We start from the raw sequence: 20,081 nt of genomic DNA, 5'->3' as shown, positions 1-20,081 counted from the left end.
ACCAATCTTCTTATGTCTTAGGTATTATAATTAATGTGGACGTATAAACTGCTTATTATATTCCTTGTAAAAAAAAATATAAATATTCCGATCACACCTTTCACAGATCAGTGACCTTATTTGCGGCCATCAAGGCGGCTTTGCTTGTCATGAACTGTCAATATTGTCATTTTAAAAACAAATTCACGAAAAAAAAGAATAACGTTCGCCTTCTTAAATTCGTTTTTGTGCTGTTAAATTAAATTGTGAGTTTAAGCAGTAAATCCTGTGTGAAATTGAATTGTAAGTACATTTTTCTATTTTACTGTTTAAATTTCCATAAAAACCATTATTTACTTGGTTGATAGTATATTTTTGCCGTGTCCATTAATGCTAGGGGGTAAACAATGTTTCTATGTTTCACTCAATGGTTCCTATTTTTTTATATATATAAAGTCATAATTATCTTTAATCTTCCTTCCACGTTAGTAAAATAGTATTATATTCTTTTAAAAATTATAAATAAAATAAAAAGGCCGATGCCGCATCCTCCCCTCCACCCGCTCGTTTAACATGAATTTTTAAACTCAGTATTAATTATTTCGGTGTGTCCATATTTTTTCGAACATCCTAAGAATATGTACTGAATCATAGAAATTCCCTTTAAATACAGTTATTAGTATAGCACCATTGTCTAAATTTAATTAAAAATCTGTTATAATATAAATCCTTGAATGCAATGGTCCGCCGACAGCGTTGCCGCATTGCCGTTTATATCTTGGCCGGTTAACATGAATTCATAACCTTAATTTATATTCTTATCGGTATATTAACATTTCTTTTAAATACCTATTATTATAATATTAACGTAATTACTTTCGCATTAAATTTTCTAATCTTAATTAATTACATTGTAATTAATTAATTACTTAATTAAATGCCGAAGTTCAGAATTCAGTAGAAAAAGAAGAGTTTTTATAGGTCGCTAATATGAAGGCGGCTGTGGTGACAAATGAAAAAACAAAAAAAGCAAAAGCGCGCGATTTCCCGCCAGTTTTGTTGCTATGCGCTTCAGTTTCACTTTCGAGTATTGAAAAATTGTGAGTTTCAATTGTAAGGCAGTGTTTCTCTGTTCGATATTGTTTAGTAAGTTTCATTTTTATGTTTTGTGTATTTAAATTCAATGAAAATAGTGTAAATACCAGCCGCAACGCTCATGCCGGCTGCATTCCGCGCATTTAGGGCTCGTTGCTAACCTCGAAATTATTTATATCGGTATATTATTTAAATATAGTGGAATATTTCATAGAAAATGGTATAGTGGAATGTTGTGCATCAATATTTCTTTACATTTTACCCCTGACAGCATCATACCTCCCGTGTACGAAATTTTTATGTCCATATAAAACGTATATACCTACTGGTAGGTCATAGTTAGTACTTACATTAAACATTACAATCATTAAAACGATACATAAAAAAAAATTTGTAATAACATTCATAAATTTAAAATAGCACCTCAGTCCCCCCCGCTTTTTTGGTTGGCAACGTTTTGCCAATTGTCAATCAACCGACCGCGATGATTCGAATTGTTTGTGAGGTGACACTGATGTTCTATGTTCTGTTTACTTTTATATTTTATTGATAAAAGTAAACAAAATATAGAACATCATCCGTATATGAATTGTACCAGTGTTGTGACTAACTAAATCTTACTATGTTGTACATGAATATTATTATTATACATTCTGAATTTTATTGCAAGCTCAAAGAATTAGCTACCCCATTAGACTTTGGTAAGTACAATATATTTGTTTACATGTGTATTTATGTTTATCTCCTTTTAATGTGATCACCAGAATATATCTCTCTTATAAACCAAAACACTTATACATAATACAGAGGGTCTCTCGATAATCATATCGATGGACCCGAATATATGCCTATATACAATTGTAACCAGCTAAAAACAGAATCTTCTCTCCTTTGCAAACTCTAATTTTCTTTCTCAATTTTTTTATTAGATAAAGCTTTAAGAACCTCCATACAACCAGTTCACAGAACTCGGTAACAGATCGTTGAGTACCAAACCTTGAGACAATTAATCTCAACACTCCATAATAAAGCAGTAAGTTTCAATATTGTTGCTAAAAGCAAGATTAGCAAAAAAAAGTTCTTCTGATGTAACATTTAGGAACTCCAAGTTTATCAAAGTAGCGGGACCTTCAACTTTTGTGCAAGAGCTTCCAAATTAATTAGTTCCGAGGCCCATGACAAAGTTTAAAAGCTGATCGGGACAAGATGTTAGGAAGTTTTGTGGGAGTTGTATGTTTGCTGATCGGTAAGTGAAAATAAGCAAGTATCCAGATTCCTAAATTCTACTTGTTGTATATTGTTTAAAGGCATTCGAAGCAAAGAAGATAATTAATAATTTGGTTTTTGCAAGGTCAGTTTTGAAAATCTTAGCTTGGTTATTTAATTATATTATATGGACAGTATTATGCAATAGGTGAAAATTAGTTTTAAAATTCAAAACCATTACTTTTAATTACATTAAATTAAATACTTCTTTCTTTATTCAAAAAGTCACTTAAGTATATACATTGCATAGTTAAATGAATTGTAGTTAAAAGTCAAAGTACAATTTAATTCTCTTGTTAATGTAATTGATGTCAAAAAAATTTCTATATAGAAATCATGTTAAGTAAGAAACACATTAAAATATTATTAAGTATAGGAGGGCAAATTTTTTAACAAACAAATCATTGACAGATACTAAAATGAAAATTACAATAAAAATCACAAGTTTAGATAATATTATAATTCATGAATTCATCAATGCTATAAGGTTCAATGTAAAGTTACATGTTTTCTTAAAAAATGGAATGTTGTTTCTTCCCTTTTTGCTGGTAATTTATTCAAATAAGAATTGCAAGTATTTGTTAGTAATTTCTCCATGGATATCAATTTGTGTGGAGGGACATTATAGTTTAATAAGGATGTATTATAGTTTTGGTGGAAATTTTTGAAAGGAAATACATTAAAAAATATATAAAGCATACACAGTTAATAAATTCATTTGCCACAATAGACCTTGGGTTGCAGTGGATGGATTCAAGGTACCCCACTCACAACAAACCTAAACCTAATAAATTCATTTATTTGAATTTTCCTCTACAGGACTTTCTAAGTGCCATATTTTGAATTAGTCGAATTGCTCTCTTGTGTAAGAAAAATAACTTCCAACATACTAAATTCATTTAAATAACCCCAAACTTTCCTGTTACTTAAATGCCTTTTAAGAATTCATGAAGTATAACAGGCAGAGTTTAGTCTTTGCATATGTTACACCCAGTTCAAGTTTAAACCTATACATGGACATAAAGGGAAACATTGTTAATGTTATAATAAATAACATTTTGTTGCCACCTTCAGCACATATTGGTAATTTTTTTAAAAGTAATTTAAATCCTAAATTCTAAATTAACAAAATAATATCACAATATTTCAGGTACCTTTGCTTATCATTGTTATTTTTTTATCTTTAAAGCAAAAAATAGATTATAAAGTAATAATACTTTTAGTACCTTATATAATTCAATAATTTCAAAGACAAAGCCAATTTACAAGATAATAATAATAACAATAAGTGGCAAAGCATATAACAATAATCAATAATATGAAATTGAACAAAACTGTAGCAAAACACAACCTTAGAGACAATTTCAGCACTTTAGTTCATGATGTCTTAATTTTAATGTAATACAAAGGGGCCAAGATTAAGTTCATTAAATGCTCTCATCATTTTGGTGATTGGAGAAAAGAAACCATAATGGAAAGGCAAATGAATCATAGCAGAATTCTGATATCTATTATTGATTTTGACATTGAATTGTACATTTTCGAAAATACTAGGGGAATAAAAAATTCCTTTCAATATTTTATAAAATGTGAGTGACAATATGAATAAGTACTCCTTCAATCAAGGAATCCAAATTTTTGCTCTTGACATTTTTCGACTATCACAGCCATAATAATGGAAAATTTCTTTATTACATTATATCTCTATAACAATTCAAAGATTTCCTGGAAGTGTTATTATTAAGGGACATACTAGGCATGTTATTATTTGAACCTACGTAACTAGAGAAAAAAATGAAAACTCTCAGTCAAAAAAAAAAAGTCTCAGTCTCAAAATGTCTTTAATTAATCAGGTGACATGTTTCGCTAATAAAGCATCATCAGACCTTATAGCTAGATGACCTGCTAAGTAGATGTTATTATTTTCCAAAACTAAGCAAATAAATTCAATGAGTCAACAATTTTTACCATAAGCTCTTCATTGGATTCTATAATATAAGTTTGTTTTTGAACTTCAAGCGATATCCAACAAAGGAGTACAGACCTCTTGACTACTACTTTTAAATGCTTTGCATACTTCAACCATGTCTTTACTTTCAGTGTGTTAAAAATAAGGTAAATGAGTTAGAGTTATTTATGGATTCTCTGGGATTCCCAAATATTATAATCCGTACCGAACATTGGTTGAAGCAAGATTACTCTATTGTCTCCAAATGCTCTCGAGGGAAGTTCAGCCATGGTGGCACTATGATATTGATGCATAATGATTTCATTTCTTGATTGAAATTTTGATTTCCTTCTTAAAGAAAAAGTGTTTGAATTTTCAATAGCCTATTGCAAAAAAATTAATTTGTATATTTTGGCAGTTTACAGATCCCCCTCTGAAAGTTGTGATCTTTTTTTGGAAAAATTAGAATCTTTATTGTCACATGTGTCATGCAATGCAATATTGTTGTTTAACATAGACTTTCTGAATCAGTACAGCAATCGCACCATGTCATTGTACAATCTTTTGTGGTCCTTTATTACAAATTTGGGCAGTAGTAATATTATTTGTCATTGTTTAATGACATTTAAATGCAGGACTATCTGAGCAAAAAGCTTTATATGTTAATATTTAAAGCTCAAGATCAAACAAAAAAATAATGGCAGACTTTATACTAGGAGTAAAAACTAGGAGTTTTGGATGCAGACAATAAATTAGAAAATTTTCACATTTCTATCTTGAATAAATTCAATGAAGCCTTCCTAATTGCTAATAAAAAAATGAAAAGAAACAAGCCATGGTATACAAGGGGCTTAAAAGTTTCAAGGAACACTCTGAGCATACGTAAATTTGCTAGGGACAATGATTTATTTCTGGTCTAATTCAATATTTATAGGAGGATTTACAGGAACACTATTGCTCTTTCTAAAGCTGGGTATTATCGTAGGAGAATTGATGAATCACCAAACAAATCAATAGAATCATGGCATATTGTTAACGAGTTGATTGAAAAGCCGCACAACTCTCGAGTCTGATTCCAATTTACATGCAGACACACTGAACTCTTACTACGAATTATATGAGACATTTTTCCTTAATCCTACTAATATTTTGGTCAGAGATGTTATGAGAAAAATTAATAATAAAACATCAGTAGGTTGGGATCATATCTCTTTAAGGATCCTCTCTTGATACTCTCCTCAATGCCCTTCAGGCATTTGTGGATTCATTAAATGAATCTTTCACTTCAAATACATTTCCTGATTACCTTAAACATGCAGTTATTGTTCGGATTCATGAGAGGGGAGACTACAGTAGTCCTTCTAATTGCTCTCCTCCTTACCATATCTAAGATTGGTGTTGAAAGATTGGGTTTCAAGAGGTTTCTTGTTCAATTTCTTTATAGCACACTTATACTTGGATATCTATCTTGGAGTCTTTTGACTGTGTGGATCACAGAATACTGTTGTGGAAGTTTGAGAGATATGGTTTTAGAGGGTCTTCTTTAAGTGGGCTTAGCTCGTATCTATCGGGTCGTGCCCAAAGGGTTAATTTTGGTGCTCTGAATATCTACAGATTACTACAGGGGTTTCCCAACGTTCTGTCCTGGGGCTTATTGCTTCTCCTTTATGTTAACGACCTTTCCTTTGGTCCCTATAAAGGGTAGGGTTACTATGTTTGGAGATGACAGCACCATCATTTGGAAAACACATTGACTAACTGAAAAGGTTTCTGGATGCTGATTTGCTTATGATTAGGTGCAATGCAAATCGACTTGGTTTTAATACGTCAAAAACTATTTTTTATGAATTTCAAATGTTCAATGAATTCTGTCACTATCAATAAGAAGCCTATTTCAACTACATAGTTTTTGGGATTGACAATTGTTTGCAGAGACTTCCAGGAACACATGATTAAAGTGTACAATAGGGTGTCATCAGGTTGCTATGCCCTCAGAATAATTTTTAAGAACTTAAATGTTTACATGGCAAAAAATGCTTATCATGTACTTATAGAGTCACTCGCTATGGGATTTGTTTCTGTGGATCATGTGCCCACTATTTCTTTAATTCAGTATTTGTTTTGCAAAAAAGAGCATTTAGAGTACCTTGTGGAGTGAGGTCTCTATGATTGATCAGAGGCAAATATGTTATGGCACACTTTTACTGTACAAACACTGAATTCAATTCAAGTTGGCTGAAGTAATGAAAACATAGTTACATAGTAATTGTTAAAATAATTTTACCAAAAAAATAACTAATAAACATTTTATAAAATATAACATCTTTTTAAATTATAAAAAAGTGTAATATAATAAGAAATACATAACTTACCTTGGTAATTAACATTCACTTGACTAACAGTAAATCAATTAACTGTTTAGTTAGTATTTTAAGGAGCTTAACTTTTTTATGTGAAATATTGTAAATGCTTTTATTAATTAAACTGAACCTTATACAAGGAATTTTAGTTATAGAAAAAAATAAGTAACTCAAATTTGTATTGCAAAATGCATCTTTTACAGGTGATGGTACTCATTTTTTGAATTTTTGTGGGTTAACACTGTATTGCATAACACTATCCATATACTCCTTGTTAATATCTTAACATTTTTGTTATTTTTACATAAGTATTTGTTAAAGTTAGAAAATAACACTATCTAGAGTAAAAAGTTAAGAAAATCATGTTTGTTATCTTATAATCAATAAATAATTTTTTTAAACTTCAATATTGTGTTTTATTGAAACAAGAATTGCAACATCTATACATATCTGCACATCATACTGAATATCTTTAAGATATTCATAATACATTTTTGCGGAAAGTACAACCCAAATACATAATAAGTCTTTAGTTCGTATATATGTTGTTTGGGTTAAGGAATTAAGTAAAACAACCAGCTTGTTTTGAACTAAAACCTTATAATTTATTTTGTACATTATCTAATACTAAGACAGACTACTCTTAAGGCTACAAATTAAATTCAATATAATATTTAACAACTTTACATTTAAAGTCTTTCATCAAAAACAGATATACAGTTTATACAAAAATATGATGGGCTATGGTAGTCCTATACCAAGGGGTCCCAGGGCTACTTGGACACTATAGTGAAATACTATAGTGCCCAAATATGTTTATGAGACACACAAATCACTTCTTAAAAACGAGTATTTATGATCAGGTACCTTAAACTATTTGACAGAATTACGAAGGACTACGACAAGTAAAACTTTTATATATAGAAAACAATTTGTCAAAATTATTATTTACAAGAAACATATACAGGGTGGTCCAGGTAGTACGTCATTAATTTCTAATGTATCTGTTGATTAATGAATTATGTTTTTAAGTAAACCCAGTGAGGGAGGACAAAGTGAATGCCATTTTACTTGTACCACTCTATAAAGATCCAAGCGAAAGGGAGAATCGCTTCATTTCTTTTTAATTACAAAAATATTTAATGTGCCCCATACAAACGAAAGAGTATTTACATGCATTAAGTCACACTTCTTAAAAGTAACGTTTATAAGCCGTGGAGGCTGCAATAGTCATATAATTAAGTTTTAAAAATAAATATTCTCTTAAAGCCTTTGAACGGAATGTACATTTAATTTTGATATACAGCGAGTCCAAAATTGGTAATGCCACTTTTCTTTCTCTCCAACAGCTTCCAGAGATGGCATCACTAATTTTTTATTCACTTTTTATATTTAACATTCCTTATTGAAGAAAACAATACTATTATTAGGAATCTGATGATATACATGGTGGGGTGTAAAAATATCTTGAATATTATGTCAATAATACTAACCCCACCTTATATATACTTGACAACATCTTATTTTAATAATAAATTAAATCTAAAATTTAATTTACAAGAAAAAACCAGCCAAGGTATTTGAATTAATTAGAACCAATTATTTCTTAGCATTTTAACAAATTAGGCTCACATGGGAATAAAATACTATAAGCGCCTATTATTATGCAGACTCTCGACCCACCTACTTAAAATATAACTCGACAGAACTGAAAACCAGTTAAAGCCATAGTAAAAGACATTTTTTTGGCGCGTAATAAATTAAAGAAAATAAATGTACCGGTACCGACATCTCTCGAGGGTACTACGTACTGGGCAGGCAGTACCCGCTATACGTTTTAACGATGTCTTCGCCGTGACTTTTCGCCGATATTACGCCATAGTCGGTGTGGTGGTGCGGACATCTGTGGGCATGAGGGCATTGGCACAGGGTGTTTACATTCACTTCGTCCAAGAATTCTTGACGTTTGCGAACTGTAAACAAGCGACAAGGTTCCTTTCGCTGGCACCGCAGTCTCTGAAAAATTAACGGACAATCGGTTAGTCTACTGTTAAACAGAGATGGTGGCTATTACACGTTTTTACATGAACTATAGTACGACAATTTGACGTTTAAATGTAATGCGGCTCAAAATGATCTAAATGTTAGCACTAATTTGCGGATACTGTAAAAAATGATGCTTATTACAATCCCATTTGAAAACTTTAAATTAGAATTACTGAGCCATTTCCCTGATCTTGTATGTTTTTGTTAATTTATTTTATTTTATAGATATACAAGGTGTCAATTTGAAAACTTTCAATGCAAATATCTCTGAAACTAAGAAAGTTAGAAACGCGCAATTTCGTACAAATGTTATACAGGTAGTCCATCCCTTGGGCTTGATGCATCCCAACCCCAAAGTTTTAAATGGCATTAAAAGGGCGTGATATCTTAAATTAAAGGTCTTTTGAGGTAGTATACATCTGTTTATTTTATTTAATTAGATGCTCAAAATTAATTGCATTTTGAACTAAACAAAAATATAATCTATTTTCAAATTCATTTTTAAACAGTTCTCTAGGAATAGATGCACATTCTGTAATAATCCGTTGCCGAAGATCATCGAGTGAAGCTGGTTGCATTTTAAACACAATAGATTTCAAGTGTCCCCCCAGAGAAAAAAGTCGAGGGGTGTTAGATCTGGTGATTTCGCCGGCCATTTGGAAACGTATCATGTAAAAATTGCCTCACAGGAAGAACATAGTGGAATGGCGGTCCGTCTTGTTGAAAATATAATAAATCTCTGTTTAGGTTCCTACCCCCATGTATGCCCTGACTGATTTTCTATTTCTTCAACACTGTGTATCCTTCCTGGATTGTCACCCCAGTAAACAGTTGTGTTTACTTACCGAACCGTTTTAAAAAAAGTGCATTCCTTGTTAAAACAAATATTTTTAACAACTTAGGAGTAATAATACGTAATATTTCTGTTATTCCCTCGCAAAATTCTATTCTGCAGTCAGGGTCGTTTTCACGCAATTCCTGAAGAATTTGCATTTTGTATGGATGGAAATGACTTAATTTAAGTACCTGACGTATAAATTCATGACAAATTCGTGTTATCGTTGAAGCTTCGCAATGTAGGATTCATTGCAAAATGTCTTAATACTTCTACTTATGTCGCTTCATGAAGTCCTTTACGCTGAACTCTTTTTTTGTTTTCCACCGATCCTGTTTCTTCAAATTTATGAATTAGTTTCTTTACATAAGTATAATTTACATTTCTTCCAGAATTTCTTTCGTTAAATAATGCAGCAATCCTTAAACGAAGAATCCTTAACGATTTTGAGAACCATAGATAAAAATTACTTCAATTCTTTTAGCCACAAGACAATATACATTGTAAAATATTTTTTTAAAACTAGGTCCAAAAATCTACTTTCTGGTACAACCTAAAACCTGCATTCCAACTTAGTAAACAGCCTTTTCTTAGACTATGACACACTTGTAGTACAAACTGACACACTTGACTTAAATTGGACATTGATCGGTAGCAAACAAGAAAAAAAGCAGTTCACCGTAGAGTACTTGATTATCTTTGGCAACTGATTTATTACAAAGTGTGCATCTATTCCAAGAGAAGGCTTTTAGAATCTTAGAAATGAGTTTATTTTGAGCATCTAATTAAATAAAACAGAGTTTATTCTATTTAACTTATACCTTTCTTTGACCCTGTATAAAATTTAGAAAACATTCTTAGGCAGGTAAATACTACTTCAAAAAAATTAAATTTTGAGGTCCGAGTGTATCGGGCCCAAGCGGTTACTTACACTTTAACCAAAATATGGTGGTTGTAGTTCCTCCTACCTATATAGCATTTCTACCAAATAGCGCTTTTCAAATAACTTTTTATATTTTCAGAGGTATTTGCATTGAAAGTTTCCAGATTGACACCCTGTATATATTTATCACCTTCGCCCTTGTCCTGAATCCGTATTTATCCTTACTAAAATAGTCCATTTGCTATCGAGGAACACCATTAGAATTTTGACAGTGATAAGGGGTATGATGGAGTCAGTTGCAAAACCACCTCATTCAAATCTCTTACCACGTCAAAGATCCTTATGTGCCTCGACTGCATTATCCTTGCCATAAAAAAAATTTAGTATGGACGTTATTTAGAGATTCAGTGACAACGAAAATTTCTCTGAGTAATGACTTTACTAACCCATTATTCCATTAAATCTGCAGGATTGGATCAGAACGAGCTTGTACCATTCAAAATACGCAAACATGTCCGATTTCAAGTCCCAATCAAGCCGCGACGGTTACAAGGATGAATACATGAAGTATTACAAGGAGTTGGTGGCGACTAATCCCATACCCTCCAATTCCTCTACGACACAATGGTCGAGATTTTCTAAGAGGCCAATAAGGCGAGATATACCTTTCCTGCCATCGTCGTTCATCAACGAAAATGAAAAATCTTCAAGATTTTCCAAAAGGTCAGTGGGGAGGGCGGAAATGAACATAAATGCGGGCCCCAATCAAAGAGTACCAGTTGCAATAGTCCTCAGACCAGTGCCCAAACCTCAAGGTGGCAATATTCCGGAAACTGTTCCGGTCGGAAAGCTGGCCAATAATTGGAGAGATGCCGTGAGGTTATGGGAAAAAGCAAATGTATCTACCCGTGTGCCACAAGCTCCAACCGATAACGGCACTTCACGAAACACCCCAAGGGTTCCCAGAATTGTGCGAAAAACGATGGACCAATCAGCGCTATCTCCCCCTTCTGCCCTCCCTATGACTATTAGATATGTCACGAAGAAAATGCCGGCTCCAGAAGAGCCCACTCCGAACTTGCCGGTGGAGGAGGCCCCAAAATCGGTCTTAGGACGTCAGCTATTGCCGAGGCCGATATTAGGACGTAACTTATCTACTCCCAAGCCGATCTTGAGAAATAAAAGATTGGAAGTTATTAGGGAGGAGCCCGAGGACCATTCGGAAACTGAGGTTGTGGATTTGGGCAGGCCCTCCCAGCCGAGGATGTGGATTAACCATAACGCGAGGGAACACAAAGGCTATTTGGTATAGTTTATTTTAAACCATAGACTCTAAAAATTCATTAGTTGGTAAAATACGTAACATTTAACGACCAAAGATGAATGTTTAGAATTAGGTGCTATGGAAAGTTTGTCAAAAAATTTAAAATTTTAATTTGGTTACCAAATAGTTTTTAAGTTCTAGAAGCTGTGTACGTATTACGTTTAAAATTATCGTAGGGTTAGGGAAAGATCAAAGTTTTAACTGGTTTATTTCCTTAAAAGGCTTAACGTTGAGGTTTATTGTTTATAATTTTATGATGTTCAATTAATGTTATTAAATATTTTATTGTACGTAGATTCTGGAAATTCAGAAGATTGTAGAATAATTAACATTTAAATTACCAAATATTAAAGTTTTTCAGAATTAGGTCTAAAGAAAAGTTTGTTTCTCATTTTTAATTTGGTTACCAAATAGTTTGTAAATTATAGAAAATGTGTCTATATTAGACAAGATTAAAGCTATAACTTGATTGTTTCCTTTAATGATTTAATGTTGAGAATTATTGTTAATAATTTAATGATTAATGTAGAACGTTTAATAATACTTAAATGCCAAACCCAAATGAAGTAATTTTGAATTGTAAATATTTTATTGTAAATAGATTCTGGAAATTCATAAGATAATAAAATAAGTAACATTTAAATGTCCAAAGATTAAAGTTTGCCAGAACTAAATATTAATGTTTGTATAAATTAGACTATTTAGAATTAGAGAGTTTTTGTTGGGTTTGGAGAAGATCAAAAGCTTTAACTTGTTTGTTTCCTGTAATGGTTTTAATAATTCTCTGTAATAATGTTTGTTTAATATAGTACATTCGATGTTTACTGATTACGTTAATTCAGCGCATGTTAAGGTTTAAATTACCTTATTTTATTTGTACAATTTTAGCATGAAATTTCTTTGCTGTCTAAGCTCTGGCCAAACATAAGGCGTTTTTAATACACTTTTAAAAATAAATCCTATTATGGTAAGTAGTAAGAAATGTTAATAGCTTTAGTGAAGGCGTGTCGTTTGTTTCCCTTAATAGTTAACATAAGTCTACTTTTATTTGCACTTTACAGATTATACTCTTACACTGGGTAACTATTTACATTCTTTTTAGTTGGGGTAAGGTAATATTGAATCGAATCTATTTTATCGTGTTTCTTATTATGGAGATTACACACTAAAAAAAAAGAATTAAGATGTCTCTTGTTATTGGCTTCATATGGGAGGTAAAGACTAAGAACATTTCTGGTATGGTCTGCTGGCACATTAAGAGAAAGCTTACATAAAAATAGAGGATCATCAATAAGGCCATGTAGCAATTTAAAAACATACACTACATTAAAATCGGATCTATGTTTCTCAACGAAGTGACTCAAAGGCATTATTCTTGGAATATTTGGATTTTTTAAAGAACATATAACACTCCGTTTTGTTTTGAATACACTGTAAGTCATATTTGTAAAATTTATAGTATGGGTTCCAAATTATGCATGCATATTCTGCTGAACTTCTTATGTAGGCATAGTACAGCTGCCTCAGATATGCTGGATTATAGAACTTTTTAGTATGTCTTACTATGAACCAATAGATTTTAGATGCTTTATTTGTATTTATAATGAGGTATAAATATTAGATTTCGATCAGACTACTCCTAAGTCAGTAAACTCATAGACGCTTTTAAGCAACACATTATTTAATTTGTACGACAACATGATACTGTTTTCTTTCCTATGACATGAAAGGACCACACATTTACCTATATAAAAGTATATTTTATTCTCAAATGACCACTGAATGACACTATCCATATCTTTTTGTAATTTTGAACAATCAGCAAGACTTTTAGTCATCCACAAATAATAAACTTGTTACTTTTTTTTAAACTTTTGTAATACTGTCTATAAATAATAAAAATAACAAGGGACCCAAGTTGGAACCCTGAGGTACACCAGATGTTGGAATAAATGGCTGAGATTTCAATCACTGAATGCTCCCTTTGATAATATTTGAAGTTTAGGAATACTGAGGCCTTTATGCTTTGGTTAGGAGTCATTTGAAGTATGCATGAATAGTTTGGTCACCACTTGAAAGACTCACACTAAACGCCTAAATAAGGTAGTCAAAATTTGTCAGTTTTCTTCTTTTTAAACTACTCCCAGTAAGGATGAATGTGGTTATTATGAGCGACTTGATGTTCTGAGATGCGTCTAGCAAAGTTGAATATAAGTTTCAAATTCACAATATTTAATAATCAAATTGATTCGCCGAAGTATTAAATCATTACTTGCCATGCAACTATGAAAAAAAAATCATAGAAGTACTATTGCTGAATAAGTTTGCGACAATCTATCGTAAGACCTCAATAATTTTTAGTAAAAACTGTAAAGTCACACTTACCGTTTGTGGAGAACACGAGAAGAGGTACTGAAACGCCAACTGACCATTTGGCAAGTGCAGTACATTACGCTTATTCAGGTACGTAAGCGCATTCTTTGGACAGTGACAGTGAATCACTTGATCCGTAACGTTGTTATGGTACAGCGTAATTGACCATGTGGTATCGCGGAAATATCTAAAAATGAACAAATCTCTTTTAGTATCAACCAGTTCAAATAACTTTTAATTATATTTAAATCAAGTAGTTGATACTTACTTGCATTTCGGAAGTTTCCTAATCGGCTCGCACACCTTATACTGCCGAGTTTTCTCAACAAAAGTATGTCCATCTTCTGTAGAAAGTTCCATGGGACAAGTGTGTCCATTGGGGCATCTGCATTGCCTTTCTACCCACGGTTCATCATACAAGTCCACTTTGTTGCATACTGATCGTGAACTGCAATCCGGAAGATCCTCCTCGGAATTCTGAAGAAAAAACACATTCATTATTAAAGGCTTTAAACATTCACCAAATGCTCAGTATTATTGAAAAAAGTAATATTAACCCACTTAAGTTCTTCACAATACCACCATTAAACGTCCTTTATAAACTACTTAGGAGCAACAAAAGGCTTAGGCATATTAAATTTGTTATTTTTGCATTTCAATTCTTCGTTACTGGTAAGGTTTCAATAGGAAGTAGCGGAACAAAAAAGAAAAGAAAAAAGCGGTTGCGTCCGGTCCTGTCTGTGCGCGAATGTGGGCGTTATTCAGTGGTGCAGCAGGTGTTCATCTATACCGGGGGGTGCATTGCGTTCAGTTAAGTTCAGAGGCAGCACCGTAAAAAATCTCTGCTATCGTACACCTTGCGTCTGTTCTCGGGGATCGTGGGAAAATCGGAAGGTGGTTTCGGTTTTAAGAAACCCAATAGTCACTCGGCACCAGCCTGGCACAACGCTGGCAACATCCTTGGCACACCTCGAACCTTCTCTTTTTTTCTTTGTCAGTGGCGGAGATTTTATGTAAATTTTTTTAGGTTCAAAATGCCAATACACAGTATTATTTTATGTTCAAGTTCAATCAATTTTTATGTTCTCAGATTAAGAACCAGCAACCACCACAAGTATGAAATATTGCAAAAGATTTATACAGTGTTGCTGAATAAGCAAATGATTACGCACAGGATTATTGTAACTGGTCTCCATTTAGAATTTTGACAGAAACATCATTGCTGGACAGTATTCACTATATCCTCACATTTCCTCATTACACGCATAGAATATTAACTGACGTCTAATTCTATTGCAACTAAAAATAAATCAAGACTATTCAATTTTGACTCACTAATTCAGACTGATCCAACGATAACCCAAAAGGATAAAAAATTGAACAAAAAAACTAATATAATAATTCATAAAAAAAATCCCTAGTTAAAGTATGTCGGCCAAGTTGACCTAAAGTTACTCTATTTATGAATAGAGTGTGTTCACAATAATTTCTTGCAAAGTACAATTATCATCAGCAAACGTGCCCATCTCTCCTGAAAGAAAGATCAAGATTTTAGAAGTCATTAATATAATTATATTATTATACGATCAAGAGAATAACCTCATACAGACCATTGAGGTACGCCAAGAATAATGATTTATTTATTTGATGATCAAAAATATTATTATTTAAAAAATGTCATGGTAGGTACACAAATAAAGATGGTTTTGAAAGAAAGGTCATTGCATGACAGTTTTCAATATAACCGCACACTTTATCGTGTAACAGCCAAACGTTTTATGAAAAAAAAAGATCCAAACCAACTTTCCATAATTTGTTGTGTAGTGAATCAGTTGAGAATTGAATTTACTCCTTCTGATTAAAAACCACCACAATTATGAAATATTTAGAGATCTAGACCATGTTGCTCAAAAAGCAAATAAACGAGGCTATTGTAACAAGTTTCCATTTAGGGTTCTGACAGAACCGCCATTGTTCATTATAACCTCAAATTTCCTCATCAGATGCAAACAATATTAACTTCTTTAATTCTATTCCAGCCAAAGGTAACCCTAGACTAATCAGTCTTGACTAATTAATTAAGTTCCAACGTATAAATCAGATCCAAAAGCATAAAAAATTTACGAAAAAATTAATAAAATATTCCTTGTCCGTCACAATGTTAGCCTAGTTGACCCAAAGTGACTATTTACAAAAAAATATTTATCAAAAAAGTATGCTTACAATAACTTTTTGCAAAGTACAGAAGTATCATCAGTATTTTAGTACTTGACGTAAACGATCAAAGAGAAAAGGCTTAATCAAGAAATTATTCCTCGCCATATTTATTAAGTGCCAACGGCAGTACCTCCTGACACAATCAAATGCTTTTGATAGATTACAGAAAATAAGCAAATGCCTGTGAATAAGGCATAGAGTTTCAAATAAAAAACACTTAGCAATGTGAAGATTCTATTTCCAATAAAAACTGGTAAGTAAAAGGATCTTAGATACAGAAACCCTGCAGTTGAAAATGGGTTTAATCAGAAAATAAGAAGCACTTGTGATACCAAATTTACACTATACAATAACAACCTTGTTGCAAAAATGTGTTTTTCTTTGATTTTGAAATTAACTTTGGTTTGTAAATCGTTTCTCTAGCAAACCCTGTTGAAGACTCTGGTAATTGAATTGATGATTCAATACAATTATAATCTCCTCCAGCTTGTTTTTGCACTTTGAATCTGCAAATTTAAGACCCTTATTAAGAACATCAAGTTCCTTCTCATTAAAAGACTAAAAGGACTGATTTTCTACGATAATAATTGATCTAGCTTTATTATTTAGTGAAGAAAACTTGCTAATATATCTGTGGTTAATAACTTTAAACATGTGTCTTTAAAAATCACTTCATGCTTGATACTCTAAACCAGTTTATCTAAAAGTGAGATTTACTTTTAAAAGATACATCAAGAGTTCGAAGGATAGACCGCAAAAAAGAAAACTAATTAATATCGTTGAAAATTAATCCTCTCAGTTTTTTAATGAGAAAGAACTTAATGTTCTTAATAAGGGTCTTCACTTTGCACCAGCTTCAAACTGGAGGAGATTATAGTCAGTGTTGAATCATTACTTCAATACAATCAATTCAATAGACTACAAAAGGATTTGCTAGAGAAATTATTTGCATCCAAATCTCAAGAAAAGTTGATGATCATCACACCCAGTCTTGATATTTTTCACGTGCACAACTATAATCTTTTTCAGATGATGTAATTGATGAACATGAGGGAGAATGGCGGAACTTTAAGGTACGCCATGACAGATGATTAGATTATCTGATGCACCATGGAATCTGTACCTAGTAAACCAAAGTATTTGGAAGGTTCTACAGCTTTTCAAATTTTATCCTCAATGGCAACATTTTTTAGGAACATCATGTCTCTGAATCTGAATATCACGATAGCAGTTTTTGATAGGTAAGAAAAAGTTAGTGATCATTACGCCCAGTCTTGATATTTTTTATATCCATAGCAGTAATCTTCTTTGTGATAATACTTGTGAAGGCAAATGTACATGCAAATCTTCGTTGAAATCGAAGATCGTTCTAAAGGCCATGTATTCTAATCCACCCACATTTGGGGCCAGATAAGTCGCTGAAATCCTACGAAATGCTGAATTAGGTGCTTATAGCATCAAGATGCTAAATCTCTTGCCGATAGGATAACGAGTTGTCGAAAGAAGTTAGTGGAGGCTCTGAGAAAGGAAGAATCTCAAAAAGATTGGAGCCATATGATCAAATTGGAATGATTAGCTTTACAGGTTTAAAACATAGAACTAATGTTTTGCAAATCATGTAATTGATGAACATAAGGGAGAATAGTGGAACCTTAAGGTATGTCATAAAAAATGATTTGTTTATCTGATGTACTTAGTAAGATTGAACAGCAGTCTTCCGTGACTTAATCGAATACTTTTGACAGATCACAGAACAGTGCTAGCGAAGACATTTGTCGATTAATTAATTAGTTATATGATTGATGAGACACTTTAACTACATGATCAATCCAGTTGCATTCGTCCAAGAAGTGCAAACTTTCGCCCTGTATCCACTTGCAGATAAGGGATTAGCAACCTCACTTCTTTATGGTCCCCAGCTCATTTTGCAAAATTTTAAAATAGCGGCGGGACGCCATTTTTGTTTGTAGGTGTGTTATTTGAAGAGTTTTTTTTTTAACCTTGAGCAGCAATTTTGAATAAATTATATCCTTCTCTTATCAGCAGATATAAGGCATTTTCCAATAATCTGCATGGTTGAACACAAATAAAACAAGGGAGTCTTACAGTAAAGTTTTGTTTTTTCTTTACTATACAACTATTTTAGTTTGACTTTGAAGTTGATCGCTCTCTTTACATTGTCCATACATAGTCCATTGTCTCAACAACTATTGGAAGCAGTATCATTAAATCAAGAGCAAGGTATTCAGAGAAATGTACATTACAAATGTTGCTTTGGGTCGAAATTTATCTGAGCTATAGTTTTGAAGATATTAGCTTTTTGTCCAGTGGTTTCCAGAAATTGGGTTTGACTTTGAAGGTGATTGTTCACTTTAGAGTCTAATATCTCAAAAGCTATTAGAAGCATACTCATAAGAGTATGATATTCAGAAGAATCTGCTTCACAAATGTTGCATTGGGTCTAAATCGATCCTAGGCTCCAATAAATCTTGAGGACAGCATATACTGAATCGCAATATTGTTAGAATAAGCTTAGTTGCCTGAAACGCTAAGACTCAACTGCCTGGAATAATCAAATGAATTGTCTGTTTAAAATTAAAAGAAAATGCTTGTTATAGTTGGTTTACAAAAATTTTAGCCGATTGCACGGAATTTCTAATACAGTTTGATACATAAGACGTAATAGGTCTTGGAAAACTATCAAATGTTAAACCCAAATTGCGATCGTCGTTGTTAACTGTTTACTGTGAATTGTTTATTGCCCACTGATTCAAAACTATAGCTTTCAATAGTGTTGTCTGGATCAAAGCTTCAATATAACTGTGTGTCATCAGCGTAAAAATGTGCAGAACACTTTTCCACGCAAAAAAGATGTTTAAATTGAGTATAACAGGAGTGATAATATTGAACCCTAAAGGACATCATTTGATACAATATTATTTAATAGAACATTGTGATCTATCTAAACAGAATTTGATAGGCCAATATAATGAAGAATGGCTTGCAATATTTTATGATTAATCGTGTGCAATGCTTTGGTAAAATCTAATAATGAAACACCAGCAAGTGGTGTTATCCTAATCCCCATTGTGTCTCTGGTAATATTTGGTTATTTCTACATGTTTATTAAGCTGGATATTAAAAAAAATTTAAAGGATCTTTGACAAACAAGGAAGAACATTAATTGGACGGAGATCCTTAAACTCTTTCGGTGTGGATAACTTTGGGAAAGGCCTTTATTCCAAATCTGTGGAAAATCGGAATTAAGAACGCAGCAATTTATTAAATGCGTTAATACTAGCAACAAAAAAGGGCAAGCTTATGTTAAAACTTTACGATCAGCCTTAGATCGTTATTATTTATAATTAAAACTTCTGTTTCTGTTATTTCTTGAGAAGTTAAAATGGAGTTTACATTTTCATATAACTGATTTTCATAGATGACATAGGGGATTCAACAAAAAAGAAAGTATTGAGCTCATCATATTTTTATAGATTCTCAGGAATTATACTTATTATGTACATACAGATTTGATAAACCAAGAAATAAGCTCTTTTTTCTCTTCGAATACTAGAGGTTCAATTTAATTTAAAGAATATCAGGTTGTACCGAGTGTTCCATATAATTTGTTGACCTTTTCAATTAACTCGGGTATAATTAGCAGGTATTGAACTATGATGCGGTAGAGGCATTCAGAAGGAGATGAAAATAAAAGTCAAAGCAATAATTATAACCTGTATAATTTGGGGCGATAT

General features: G+C 32.3%; 2 protein-coding genes across 6 annotated transcripts in view; one reads left to right on the top strand and one right to left on the bottom strand.

Moving 5' to 3' along the window:
- The window catches only part of LOC126749205 (uncharacterized), a 61,675-nt gene extending 49,360 nt beyond the window's left edge, over positions 1-12,315 (top strand). The window contains exons 1-4 of one of the 5 annotated variants that reach the window (XR_007664926.1): positions 1,576-1,775; positions 2,004-2,107; positions 2,174-2,320; positions 10,882-10,969. Coding sequence is in view for 4 of the 5 variants with exons in the window: in XM_050458895.1 (XP_050314852.1) it covers positions 10,924-11,724 (801 nt within the window). In the remaining variant the exon portion in view is untranslated. Of the gene's footprint in view, positions 1-176; positions 283-981; positions 1,126-1,386; positions 1,403-1,575; positions 1,776-2,003; positions 2,108-2,173; positions 2,321-10,881 lie in introns of those variants that run through there. The other 4 variants (XM_050458893.1, XM_050458894.1, XM_050458896.1 and 1 more) reach the window with 4 other exon arrangements.
- The window catches only part of LOC126749207 (protein giant-lens), a 20,882-nt gene continuing 8,029 nt past the window's right edge, over positions 7,229-20,081 (bottom strand). Inside the window, exons 2-4 of the mRNA XM_050458897.1 lie at positions 14,378-14,586; positions 14,122-14,296; positions 7,229-8,664 (exon numbers count right to left, since the gene is read on the bottom strand). Of these exons, the coding sequence (XP_050314854.1) occupies positions 8,452-8,664; positions 14,122-14,296; positions 14,378-14,586 (597 nt within the window). The 3' untranslated portion in view covers positions 7,229-8,451. The remainder of the gene's footprint in view (positions 8,665-14,121; positions 14,297-14,377; positions 14,587-20,081) is intronic.

This window comes from Anthonomus grandis, chromosome 22 (genome assembly GCF_022605725.1).
Source record: "Anthonomus grandis grandis chromosome 22, icAntGran1.3, whole genome shotgun sequence".
Lineage (NCBI taxonomy): Eukaryota > Metazoa > Arthropoda > Insecta > Coleoptera > Curculionidae > Anthonomus > Anthonomus grandis.
Note: the sequence above shows the minus strand (reverse complement) of the source record. Positions and strands in the feature narration are given on the sequence as shown.